The 14652-nt window shown below is 40.3% G+C and overlaps 1 protein-coding gene across 1 annotated transcript in view; it reads right to left on the bottom strand.

Annotated features, from left to right (window-relative positions):
* The window catches only part of LOC121423027 (myocardin-related transcription factor A-like), a 40178-nt gene that overhangs the window by 7483 nt on the left and 18043 nt on the right, over nucleotides 1–14652 (bottom strand). The window contains exons 3-6 of the mRNA XM_041618298.1: nucleotides 3559–3634; nucleotides 2877–3038; nucleotides 450–2497; nucleotides 23–131 (exon numbers count right to left, since the gene is read on the bottom strand). Coding sequence (XP_041474232.1) covers nucleotides 23–131; nucleotides 450–2497; nucleotides 2877–3038; nucleotides 3559–3634 — 2395 coding nt within the window. The remainder of the gene's footprint in view (nucleotides 1–22; nucleotides 132–449; nucleotides 2498–2876; nucleotides 3039–3558; nucleotides 3635–14652) is intronic.

Below are 14652 nucleotides of genomic sequence, written 5' to 3'. Positions count from 1 at the left end.
CCCCAAATCTTGATGTACTTACATCCATGATCAACCAGAACCTCCAGAAGATCATCTAGGTCTTGGCTCTTTGTCATCCTTGGTTCACCAGTCTCCGTGTTGATAGGATTCAAGAGGGAGCCGAGGTGAGCCTACAAGAGACACAGGAAAGTTTAGAGAGAATGATATTACTGAAATAAATAAAATAATCAATATACACCCTAAAATAAACAATTTTAGTTTAAACATGGTAATGGTACAGTGTACATTAATTTTGAAGTACAAGTTTTTAGTCATGGATACATCTTACAGTAATTAAAAAAAACCCCTATATTTTGATTTCTGCAAAGTTTTGTTTAAGAGTGAAGACATATCCACTAAGAATCTTTCGATTGCCGATATTTTACTTCCCCTCACCCCACCCCCAGTGAATAAGAAAGAGTGTAAAAAGGTTGGAGTGTTACACATACCTTTCTTTCCTTGGTTTGTCTGACAGCCTCTTCATAGTTAGGTGGTGGACTGTTGTAGGCCGGTAGACTGGCCCCACTGGGGATACCCAGAACTGCATCCGGATCGGTCGGACTGCTGGGCAAAGACGACGACTTCTGTCCAGGCAAGAGTCCATTAGACAATGCCCCTGGTTTGACTTCTTGAGTCGTCTTTGAGAAGAGGAAGGGTTGACCGTTGGGTGAGGGTGTGGTGAAGGTAAAGGTCCTCTGCTGCTGGTTCAAGGATGTGGCAAAGTCTGGAGGTTGGAACACAGGTGGGGAGGACTGCTTCGGAGGGGATTGGGACTTGATGTGAACTGCTGTTATGGGAGGGGGTGGTGGTTTGATGGCCGTTGAAATGGTCGTCGCTGGAGGATTGTTGATGGATGGCATGCTTATTGGAGGAGGGGGAGGTGGAGGCGGATTGATGCTTGCAAGCTTGATCGGAGAACCCGTTTTGGGCGATACACCAGTTGCTCCAGAAGGGGCTGCAGTATGAGCCGGTGGAGGTGGTGGAGCAGGAGGTGGACTCAGGATAGGTGACTGCAAGTTTGTCTGGTGTTGGCGCAGTTGGAGCTGTGATAACCTGAGAGCCCTCTGGAGCTCTTCGATCTTCTGTTGTTGTTTGCGGAGAATATCGCTGCTGACCGCCGGATCGTTGTAAGCCAACTGAGCAGACATGTCCATCACCTGCTCCATGACAGAGTTGCTGTCGTTCAACTCCATCTGGAAGGTTTGATTCTGGAAAGAGTTCAGCATCTGCACATTGGTCTGGACCTGCTGCTTCTGTATGCTTTCTGAGCTGGGGCTGAAAACACTGGGGGGTGAGGATGCCGAGACAACTGAACCGGGATTGGTGGTGACCGATGGAGGTGGTGCCATCTGGAATGTGGAAGGGGACATTGGATCAAAGGCACTGCCGGGAGAAGCAGGGTCAGACATCTCAGAAGTGGCTACAGAGACTGGAGATTTGAAGTCAGGAGGAGACACTGGCGGTGAACTCATAGATGCCCTTGCGCTGCTAGTCTCACTCGCAACCTCTTGACCAGCATCAGTTGAGCTTGTGACCTTGGTACCACTTGTTCCTGAACATGTTGACGATGACGTGACATCTTGATTAGAGGAATTTGCAGTCGCTACGGGTGACATAGACACATCCGCATAGGGGCGTAACCGCTCTACAAGCTGGGGCTTTGTGCCAGATACATGAAGTCCTCTATTCTTCAACTCCATCTTTAACTCTGAAACCTTCATATCCTCAAGGTTTGAGAGGATTCTTGTCTTTGTGCAGTTGGCCACATTAGCCTTGTTATCTTGAGGTGTCGGTGAGGACGAGCTCGTCACCGTGGTACTGCTTGGAGATTGAGACCCCTGATTACTGTTTGATGATAATTTGCTGGATGTCGTCGTGCTCATGTTTGGAGCATTGGGTAGAATAAGCTGGTGATGCTGCTGTTGTAACAGCTGAAGTTGCAGAAGCAGTTGCTGCTGCATTAACAACAAGTTATAAGGGTTACTGGCATTGGGTGGAATCGCTAGTTTATTTGCCTGTTCATTAGGAGGCTTGTACTCGTGGAATTTTATCTCCTTTGGCTTATTCCTCTTCGTCTGTTTCTTCCTAGAATTCTTTGAGCTCGAGGACGATGACGACCCGCTCTTACTGCTCGACGGCGACGATGACGTGACTGTGTTCGGCATGCTGACAATCGGAGGGGGGCTGGTGACACCTGGCTCCTGCTTTATCGTGATCATCGACATTGTCGTCGGGGTGGTCGATGGAATCCTAATTTGAATAGGGCTGCTGGAAGTTATTGAAGGAGGAATCATGTGATGGTCATAGTATGAAGTAAAGTCCGGGGGTGAGGGTATACTCCCTACACTGCTTGGAGGATTATCAGATTGCTGGGAGTAGAGCTGAGGGGGTGACATGGGTTCATCGCTACCCCCCTCTTGACTGTCCTCATCAAAGTTATAAGGTGAATCATCACACGTATCCATCTCATTAGTCTTCAGAAACTTGACCTTGCCATCTGAAAATACAATCATACACAAACCATAATTAGAAATATGTCATTCTTAGCTTGCAACATACAGCGTACGGAAGTGTAACTTCATAAATTTTCCAAATCAGCATTTTCTATACCATAGTTAGGTAGGTGGGAATCGGTTCATGGTGGCCCAAGATATAACCCAATGAATACATAACAGCCCCACTGAAATCAATGTATTATAATATTGACCTGTTTCTAAATGTTATGAACCAGGCAATTCATACCTGAATTTTCATGTATTGGAATCAGTAAACAAGCTTAGCTGGGGTAAAGTCAGGGTGCCTTGAGCACCTGACAAGGTGGAAATGTGCACTATACAAGCACCCTATATTATCATTACCGTTACTATTATTATTACCTTTGACAGCCTGCTCCACAAAATGTTCTGCTTTCAAGATGTTGCCTTCGATGAGTTCAAGAGGACCGGGTCTGTTCTTGATCTTGCAGTCCAGGTCCTGTTCAATCCGGGCCCTCTTTAGTCGCTGATGTGTGGCACTAACCATGGGCTCCATATTGGTATCTGCAAGAGTAAAAGATTGTGATTGGATATTTTTAAAAGGGATTTTTTTTTTAGTCCTACCTTGTATTTTCATGTCCTTTGCATGAAAACATGAAACCTTTTGTGGGGTCACTAGCCCTATTAAGCATTACTGCAAGCCATTTATATGATCTTGCTCATCATCATCATCATCATTTTCACCACCACCACCACCACCACCACCACCACCTTCACCTCCACCACCACCATCATCATCATCATCACCATCATCATCATTAACATCATCATCACCACCACCACCAACACCACCACCACCACCAAAACCACCACCACCACCATCATCATCATCATCATCATCACCATCATCACCAGCACCACCATCACCACCTCCATCTCCCAGACTACATTAATTTCATCCATATACCGTCTTCACCACAATATCCATCTTCCAGACCACACCCGTTTCCCCCACACACCATCCTCACTACCACCACCTCTATCTCCCAGACCACACCCAAGAAGATGCGATCCTTGACTCTACCTTCTAGAATGTGTTGGTGCACAAGCTGAGCCTTGTCTGGTCTCATTCTCATTTTCCTCTGTAGACTATCTCCAACCTGAACAATGGCAAAGAGAAGAAATACAAGAAATAATGTTGATAATTGAAAGTCATCATCGATAAAAAAATGGCATGTTGTGATTATAAAAGCAGGTAAGAATAATGAAATCATCACAGTCCAACGATTCTAATACAGACGATTCTTTACTCAAAAGCTAGACTTAAATTTCAGGAGTTTCATGTTGAATGCATGAACAAATTTCCTTGAATGTATCTAGGGGTTATCTAAAACAAAGCCCAAAGAGAGACATTTATTTTTTTACACAACTAAATGGTTATCAATGGTATGAAGGGAAATAACTAAATTTAGATGTCTGATTAAAGAAATGAAATGGAAAATAACTCTAATGCCATAAAGTTATTTGGAATGAAAGACAAATGAAATTAAAGAATGCTAATGATGAAACAATTATGTAATGAAGATTGGCAAAACAGACAAAGGGGGGGGGGCAAATCTAAAGGCAGAGAAGGATATGAGTGGGGGGGGGTGCAAATCTAAAGGCAGAGAAGGAAAGGAGTGGGGGGGGGGAGAGAAGAAAGAACAAAAAAAAGAAACAAGGAGATAGAGTCTTTAGGTCTTCATGCCTCATCCAGATTAGCACATTATTTTAGGTTTTATCATTTTTATCTCACCACAATTTTTCTTTCCATAATTATCTTGAAGCCAAGCACAACAAATCAGTTATCTGACACCACCAGTTATGTAAATAGACATAAAGGGGTCCCGTATGGGTGGCATGCTTAAAACGCTCTCACGGTGTAACCATGCTTTCAAATGTACCAAGGTGAGGACGTCATAGCTCCGGAAATTACATCATCCCAACATCAATATACACCTCTTTTTTTATATATACCCCGCCTTGGATATTTCTGGTGGCATGTGTATGGAATGCTTTTGAGATAAAGGTATGTTAGTAGTGATTGTGACAGTTATGGTTGATGGAAAAATGAAGAAATGAACGCGAGGAGAGAGATTAGTAGATTGATTTATATTGTACTCTCTGACAGTATATGATCTCCCAATCAGCAACAGTGCATGAACTGCTTTCAGTTTGCCTTGTTCACAAATTTATGGAAAGCCAAATTGAAGCTTTCCATAAATTTTTAATTTTCGTCATTAAATGTTATATTGGCTTAACATGCACACACAAAAACACAATATTAACAAGTCATACAATTAAAGGAAAAAACAGACTGTCTCTGATGTCACACAGATGAAACGGTGATTCATACTTGGTTCTCATTTGAAACAATACAAAGGAATTAAAAAGAAAAGAAAGGTCTTTACAGTAATGATCTCAAAGTTCCCAGTCAGCTTTCTACTCTCTTCTACTAAACCTTGGAAGACTCTCCAAGCTCAATATCGCTTTCATCTTCCATTTGGGAACCATTGCTGGATAATGATATCCACATGATAATATCCACATCATATCAGAGTTATGATATCGGGCATGTGGATATTGTTAACTAACAGGCTATAAGGGCTTTCACTTTCTCATTCATCTAATCCGTAGTATTAAGGATTTTCTACAACTAGGGCACATATTGGTGTGGTGTTCCCCTTTATGGCACCAGCCAGTGGGATCACTTCATAGAGGACAAGGTTTCCGAAGAATAAGAAAAAGGGTGAAACTAATGTTCAGGTTAACTTGCGTAAGTAAGCAGGCAAAAGATTGTCATTTTTTTATATTCTAGGGCTACTTTTCACAAATTACTGCCTAAATATGCAACATGAAACAAGCTTTAAAGGACAAGTCCACCCCAACAAAAGTTGATTTGAATAAAAGGAGAAAAATCCAACAAGCATAACACTGAAAATTTCATCGAAATTGGATGTAAAATAAGAAAGTTAAGACATTTCAAATTTTCGCTTAATTTCACGAAATAGTTATATGCACATCCTGGTCGGTATGCAAATGAGCAGACTGATTATGTCACCCACTCACTGTGAAACAAAGTTTTATTCCTCCCTGAAAATGTGGAGTTGCCATTATTTTATTATTTTAACAGTTTATGGTGAAGTCAAGTTAGTCCTTATAGTCAAATCTGTGAAAATTAATATAATATATAATTCAAACAATACAAAACAAAAGAAATAGTGAGGGACATCATCGACTCTCTCATTTGAATGTCACTGAGATGTGCATACAACAGTTTTGTGAAAAATAAGCGAAATGTCATAACTTTTTGATTTTATATCCGATTTTGATGAAATTTTCGGCGTTATGCTTGTTTTATTTTTCTCTTTTGATTAAAATCAGCAATTTTCTACGGTGGACTTGACATTTAACATTGCGATGAATGGGGATTTTCAGGGTCCCTGTTGTTAGTTTCCAATCCATGGCTCTTTTGAGAATTTTGGGGGCTTAATAGCCCCGCCCCATGTATTTTTTCCCTATAAGTAAGCCTTCCATGAGTCCAATAATTGCCCAAGTCGACAGTAATTTTTTTTGACTGCTGATTTCCACGATTGGTTGCATTGATTTACATTGTATGATCACTTATATCAACCCCACCATCGATCACCGAGCTCTAGATTATGTGTCCAGATTATGCAAAACTTTTGTTATACCTCTTCTAAGTTGGATTTCTCCTGAGTCAAACAGATTTCTGTATTCTCTAAAGATTCAACTTTATACTATAGGCAAAGTTTTTATTCTCATTCAGAAAGAATGAGAGGTTGAAAAAAAGGATTTTTGAAGGAAAATATTTGTGACTGACACCAATGAAGAAGACTTCCTGCATCTCTTGTCAGAGGATGCGATGATGGGATTTGACAGGAATCTTCCTTTCTTCCTTTACATCACACACACACATGAAACAACATGGAGACACTGGGCATAAACCATCAAAATATGGACGGAGAGCCACAGACAAAAGTCATCAGGCTGGCTGACTGGGATGAGCGGAAAAGATGGGAAAACGGGTGAAAATCTGGAGGAGAATGACATGTTGGAGCAATTGATGCGGTCCGGTCCACCCCTGGTGGTCCAGCATTGACATTGCCTCCAGTCACAGGTTGAAGAAGACAGGAGAAAGGGGCAGATATTAGAACATTCCTGATGGTTTTCTTATCTCTTGATGTGGTCGATCATGGATCGACTAATCGGGAGAGTCAGAACATTCTGCTGATAGGCAACGGATTAACCCCCTTTTTCTCTTAAACCTACACATCCAATGTTGTTATCCCTTGACCCCAATCTTACTCCTCTTCTCTTTATCTCTTTCTTTTGTCCTTCGCATTAGCTCTTTTCTTTCTGTGTTGTTTGCTATTCCATTTTCTCTTTCATGAAACTCTCCTCCCCTTTATTTCAACTTGTCTTCCACTTTCCACTCCTGTATTCATTTTTTCTCCCTAAAATCTTTTCTTTGCTAATGAACTTTCTCATTCTCTTTAATCAAACTTTCCCTATCTTCACTTGTCTTTCTTATTTTTCTCCTTTTATTTTTCATCGTTCTCTCTAAGATTAGGAATAAGTTTTCGCTCTCGCCTGTTTTTTTTCCACTCATCTGCTTGATTCCACTTCTGGATCCCCCTTTTCTTTTAAAAATTTACCATCATATTCACTATCATCAGAGTTTATATCTAGATGATGCCGTCTATGCCACCCTCCCCATACCCTACCAAATTTCATTTCTCCTTTCTTTCCTTTTCCTTTTGATTTCTCCCTCTCTCCTCCCATCCATCAATCTTGCTCTTTTCCATCTCTCTTGCTATTTCCCACTCATCCTGATACATATCTTAACTTTTAAGAGTATTTACATGTATGTAGCCATAGCCAGTGGTTTCTAAGGATTTCAAATATTAAAGCACAATATCTGAGGGTCAAGTTTTATACCCTACTTGAAATGCAAGGGCAAATATTGAGATATGATTCTGTGCAAACTATATCAATTGCCTGATAAGAAATCCTTCATAAAAACTCTCACTTGACTGAAAATCACTGTGTTCTCAGTAAACGAGTGAAAATGAGAAAGGCAAGCAATATGGGGCATTGTGATTGACTTCAAATTTGAGCATGTACATGTATAGTTAATTGTTGGTGCTGCCAAGACAGACGAGCTGGGAGGTCCAAATTATCTCTATGGACACAGCAATACATTGAGAACACAAAGGTTCGGTGTGAACAATTGTAGGAAATAGACCATGACAGAACTATCTAATGTGATAAGATGCTATTAGTCGTATCTATAGAAGCAAATGCAATTTGTGATGTCCTTAAAGATACTAGTCCAGGCACTTTTTTTCTGTTTTCATTCCTGACTTATTCAACCTAATTTGTGGTGTCCAACTAGGACAGATATCCTGTGCAGAAGAGCAGCTTGCTCAGTTCCTGCGGTCTTCAGTTAATGCACACACAGTGGGCCATCATGGCGCTCAGGGCAGTGGGGGTAGGAAGAGAGGTGCTAATACAAGATGGCTGAAGAAGGGATATATAATTTGCAATGTTGGTTTCATTCTTTCCCAAGATCAGAATATCTTAGTTTTCATTTGTTACAGTTTGGTGTGCTTTGATATGACATGTTGAAATCAGAAATTGAGTTACTAATAAAAAAGAGAATACTAGCAATTGCTCAAACTCAAGAAGGCAAAATTGATTGAGACATCGTCCATTAACTGGCTCAACACTAGTCTTGTCTCAGTCCCTGCATGGCATGGAAAATAATAATAACCTCAGTCAAGACTCACAAGGTATTGTCTAGAGGCTCCTGTGTGGTCATGCATCATAAGAGTAAATCAAGTCAACTCTGTAGTATGCTCTTAGCAAAAACCAAAAGTTTCTGCCTGCAGACTAAGAGAGTATGTCATCCAATCTTAACAGTAGATGGAGAAAGCCAGATTCTCTTTCTTTCGTCATGTTTCTTCAGGATCGGTGTTCAATGCCAGCTGACAGGACGTAGTTCACGTTGTAATTGGGAAATGAGTGGTAGCAAAACCCTTCTTCACTCACAATGTGTATTCAGTTAATGTGCAGTGACATCAGACTCAGGATGAACCCATATTCTGTTACCAGTCCTGCCAAGTTTACACACGTTCATGTTTCAATGTTACATTATCAAAGGGCATGTTCGGTATCACCACATTGTGACCGATTCCTCTTGCTCCTTCTACCTACTTCTTAAAATCCCCTGATAGGCCATATGAGAAAGGCTAGCCTTGTAGACTTTCATATCAATTGTCTTGATAGTGTATAAGACGTTTTTGAGTGTATATTTTTCTTTAACTTGAAATCTGAAAAGAAAAATTTGGAAGATGGGAGGAGACAGGAATGAATCAATGCAACAGTTCAAACAATTTTCATACTTTTTAAAGATACTGAACAGGTACTCATTTCACGAGCTTTCAGCTGCATAATTTAAGAGTTCAGCCCGTAGCCTTTAATTGCCTTACAAGTTACATGCATCTAGCCTTCCGATCTGAATTCAAACATAAAGAATTCATACAATGAAGATGGTAATAAAGAAATCAACGCAACGGGGCAAACCAAGTTTCATACTCTTTAAAAAATACCAAACAGGTACTCATTTTGCAAAATTTCAGCAGAATTATTCGGGCATTCAGACACTACCTTACTCTTAAATGACCTTTAGATATAGCCATCCTAGTGACTGGATTCAAGCACGAGCTACACCCCACTCCCCCCCTCCCTCTTCGTCCCCAGGGTCCCGTCAGAGGCAGAGCACCAATATTGTGGCAGAGAAAGACAATATAGTGCTGACGGGTCTGGCGCGAGCTCCGATACCCCGATCATCTTACAGCCTACAAGTGCATCTGCCGACCCTTTTCACATCCGTCAAAGAAGTTCATGCACTTAAAGGGTCCAATAAGTAGTTGTAGTTGTGAACAGAACATGTGTGTACCTTTAAAACCTGCCTGATTTTCTTTGAAATAATCATCAAACATATTTTATAATGAGATGAATAAACTGGGCTTATTCATTCAAATAAAGGCATTTTAAGTTCATAAGCACTGCTACTAAGTTCTAAATATCGTGAATCATCTTGGATTATTCAGGAATGGTGGATTGAATACATTTCCTGATGTTCAAAAGTTTGGTTGATCTGAAAAAGGCATTTCAATAATCGTATCATTCATGTCGTTGTTATTGCTATGAAGCTGTATCATCATCCCTAGATATCCATGCATACATTGCTCTCAATCCAAATGACATCAATTGAACAGAACCAGCTAAATGTGACCACCCCCTTTCTCTCTCTGTGGACATCTTCCACAAGCAGTAAAGTGTATAAAGTATGAACACAACTACCCCACCCCCTGTCTCTCTCACTATTTCTGTGGCATCTTCTATGACTTTCAGAACCAGTGAAACATCTTAAATGTCCAAGGTAGAAACATAGCCACCACTCTCTTTGGGTAGCTCCTATTACTTCCAGAACCAGTCACATGTCATAAGTATGAACATGACCACCCTCTCACTGTCTCACCCTTTATCTGGGCATCTTTTAATACCAGAACCAGTTAAATATCCTAAGTATGAACACCCCCCCCCCTCTATCTCTCTGGGCATCTCCTATCAGCATCTCTCATCATTCACAGAACCAGTTACATGATCAGAGTATGAACACAACCACCCCCTCTCTCTCTCTCTCTGGGCATCTCTTATTACCAGCCTGTCTCTCTAGCAGAATACCTGAAGTGGTTTCTCTTAACTTCTTGAACTCTGCGGAATGGCGCAGAGTCTGATCATTAATAAGCTACTACTAAAAAGAACACAATTCCATCCAGATATCTAATCGATTTTTTTTCGAGGGAAGATTCAAGTTTCGGGAGATGGCGACAGGCAAAATCGCTTGGATTCCTTCAAACAGGAAGTTCAAGATACAATAGCGGCTTTTGTCACTATGCCTCTTTTATCTACCAGTATTTTTTCCTCCTTCTGAGGATTGAAATGAAGGAGTATGAAATGCGGAAAGAATCAAATTACAAAATTGTTTGAGAGGTCATACAGGGGGAAAGGTAGAATTGGACGAGTTTGAATGACTCATAATTACAACAGACTACCCTGGATGAAAGAAATTTTGTCATTATCGTTTAAATCACCTGAAAGTTATGACTTTATAGCTAAACTAGAGTACTTGATAAAATGTTTAAAACTATGACCCCTATTGCATAACAATTTACAAATCACTAAATTGATAACATTTTACAAAGTGTTAATTTCTTTCTGCAAGGAACAAAAAAAGAAAAGTCCTTTTTTTAAATCATTAACATTCAAACAACTTGACAGCCTATTTGAAACCACTCTAACTCAAAAGGCACAAAATAAGGGGGCATATGGCATGTTTATATCTTTATGAGTAAGGGCAGAGAGTATGCCAGTGCTGGATTTAAAACTTTGCACTAAAGATGATCATGTATTTCTCATTTTGATCCTAAGAAATTACCTATTAGTGAAAAATACCAGTTTGATCAAGTACAACAGGAACAACACAATAAAACTGAAAATTAACTTTCATTTTTATTCCATTTTTTAAATCTAGAAAAAACCAAAGAATTTGGTTAAACATGACTACTAACACACACATTGAACTTGAGAATAAGAAAACCATCTTGTTAAGAATGGGGAACCAACAATTCTCTGTTTGACATCCTTTTAACCCTTACCCAAACTCTAATTTAGATTCCACCATCTTCCCAACTCTGCCATCCTCACTCTAACCCCAGCTCCAAAGATTGTTGGAGGTGAAAAAGGAAGTCAGTGATCTACTTATCTCCAAACCTCTGCATCTTCTACTTCCATTAAACCAAGTTTCATGGATGACACCAGGAACTGTTACAGCTTCTCCCCGAATCATCTTGCATAATTACATTTGTCACTGGTGCTTCTATATTACCCTCTACAGCATTGAATAGGAAGACAAGCTGTGCATCTAATTCTTTTTCTCCTGACCTTAGGTGTCTTGGGTCAAGCAGAGATTCAGAACTGCTCTGTCAATCTACATTATGCAATAGCTAGCCATGAGTTCACAAGGAACAGGCATGTTGAGGACAGTCAGAGCCACTTATGTAAGGGGTACTGAGGGAAATATTTCAGTTCTATAAACATTTTGAAAGAATTAAGAACAAAAGTGAAATGAAAAAAAATAGACCTATTAAGAGTTTTCAATGTTTACTGTTAATCAGCAGTGTTTCACAAAGTAAATGGTCATGGACTTTCAATGACCAATTTGTTCTGAGCCACAGTTTTCAATGTCCATTCTGAATCTGGGGAGCGTTTCATGAAGCAAACAGTCATTAATTTTCAATGATCAACTTGTTCTGAGCCAATCAGATACCAGGATTTCAGTGGCTTATAACATTTGTCTGCTAAAGTCGCTGACAATTCTTTACATGAAATGCACCCCTGTTTAACAGTTGTCACCCTTTGATAAACAGCACTGATTTCCACGAGGTTTAATGTACATTAGCCGCTCATTAGGGTACTGCAGAAGAATAGGAGCACAATTTCCTACATGTACATACAATTGTATTGGATAGCTTAGAAGAGTATTTCGTTCCCCTCAAAAACACTAAACCTCTTTCCAATCCTGAGGAGGCAGGGAGCAGCGAAAACTAAGCCACAAAGTCACATGTAAAGTTAGGCACCAGTAGAAGGGAGCAGCAAAACACACCAACCGTTTTTCTCATTTGTCATCCAATCCAGCGCATTCCAGTGAGGAGTTTTGCTGGCCGACCGACCATCGGGTGATGACGAAACCATGTTGATGATACAAACTTAGGAGAGGGGGGGGGGGCAGGAGCTGGTTGATGCTATGGCAAACGAACAGGACATGAAAGACGGTGTATAAACTAACAGTATAATCATAACACAATATTGGTTTGCACTCACTGGCCTGCATTGTGTATGAACTCTGGTTTAATCATGTACTAAAGTGGGCTAACCGGGAGCTTAATGTGATGCAGAGCTCTCTAACTATGTGTACATGGCCAACTTATCGGCATATCTGGCACTCAAAAGTGCAAACCATCTTGAAATGATAGAAAAAAGTTTTCTCCACCATTAAAGCATAAAAAAGAACCTCCTTAACTCTCATGAAGCATAATGTGTAGAGAAATGTTTGAGGCTTATAATTAAACTGGAGTTCAAAATATGGGCCAAGAATTGTGTCTGAGGGAGTATCGGCTCCGCACAGTCCAATGCCAGATTAGCCCGTATTGTAATAATAGTAGTCAGTTCTTGTATAGCGCATAACATATTACAAATAACAGCTCTATGCGCTTCCAAAGGACTTGGATATTATTACCCTGGCTTTAGTCCCGCAGCCAATACAGCGCTGTGGCATTTCAAGGAATACATTCCTGCCAGGTACCCATTCACCTCACCTGGGTTGAGTGCAGCACAATGTGGATAAATTTCTTGCTGAAGTAAACTACGCCATGGCTGGGATTTGAACCCACGACCCTCTGTTACAAAGTCCGGAGACTAATCCACTGGGCCACAACGATCCACACAAATTGTGTATTGTAATAAATAGAAACAAGAATACCTTATCATTGTAAAATGAGACTTTATGAGCAAATATGAAACATATACTCATTACAGAAGGTCTTGTTAATGCAACAAGTAATCCATAGTAGATATGAAGCCATTTTGAAACAAATGAGTGGATTGGGAGGAGATATTTTGGAATTCATTTTGAACCTGCCTGCTTGGAGGTTCTGAGAGGCAAACTCTGCAAATAAGGAAGGGTAATTCTATAAAATAATCAATCTTTTGGTGCAACCGACTTCCACTTTTCTCAAGTTTGACTTCACTTCATAAACTGACCAAGTCATGATCATTTGAGAGCATGGCAGACTGTCAAAAAGAACCAGGTGGGTGTTTCATAAAGCTGTTCGTAAGTTAAAAGCAACTTTAAGAACGACTGGTGATCCTTTCTTGTGATAAATGGTATATTCATTGGCGATGGCTAAGTGCGTAAGAAAGGATCACCAGTCGTTCTTAAAGTCGCTCTTATCTTACGAACAGCTCTATGAAATGGCCACCAGGAATCAGAGACAGACAGGTCCCACATCCATGGAGTGAGATGTAGATATTTTTTGGCATTGTCCAGAAGATATATTTCAGCAGACACTATACAGGTTGATTTGCACAAGTCGATCTTCTATAAGCCAAATATTCACCCCAGTCAGAGTAATATGTCAGACCAGATTATGCAAAACAAAGACATCTTCTTCTTCTTTTCAGTCAAATTTCTCCAAGTCAGATATATTTCCATAGTAACAATAACTTAAGCTTAGGCAGAGTGATCTGTAAATCTCACAATGCAGCGACGAACGTGCTGACACTTTTCTAGTTCTTTGATCTTATTTTGCACACTCGTTTTCTAATCCTTGCTCCATCACCTATCCAAAGCAGTAATTCAAAAGGACAATGAAACCATGAAAGTCTGATTAGTCAAGACTAATCAATGGTAATGAACAATGGTAGTTGAAGATGAGCTCCGCTGCCGCATAGTTTCAGGAAAGGTCACGCATGTTACCCTTCTATAGGATGGCCGGATAATTTGATTAGGGCTAAACAACGATGGTGGTGTAAGTTTGTAGTTCAGCTATTTGTTTCGCCCATACTGGAAAGCCGAGCCCTCGTTCCTGTCATCTAGGGTTTCCCTATATCGTGTCAAACTAATGGTGGGTATCACCCCGACAGGAATATCATTGGGTCTATCAAAGAGATGAACCCTTCTTCACTCCCGAAACAAGTACTCAAGTCTTCATTCTATGGAGACATGGCATTAGAGTAAAGATTTCAAATTCAGAATGATCTGAAGGACTGGGAGTGTACAAAGTTTTCAGGGTAGGATTATTATTTAACATTTGCCTTTATATAAAACACAGTTCAAATCTGTAGCAGGCCTAAAAATCTGACTTTCTGGAAAACCAGCGGAATATCAAGGTTCCATTAAAAGTCAAGTCCATCCCAGAGAGTGGTGGATTTGAATCGATCGGCAAAAATCAAACAAGCATTTAAACACTGAAAATTTCATCAAAAT

Source organism: Lytechinus variegatus, chromosome 10 (assembly GCF_018143015.1).
Source record: "Lytechinus variegatus isolate NC3 chromosome 10, Lvar_3.0, whole genome shotgun sequence".
NCBI lineage: Eukaryota > Metazoa > Echinodermata > Echinoidea > Temnopleuroida > Toxopneustidae > Lytechinus > Lytechinus variegatus.
The sequence above is the reverse complement of the archived record's forward strand: the minus strand, read 5'-3'. Positions and strand labels throughout refer to the sequence as shown.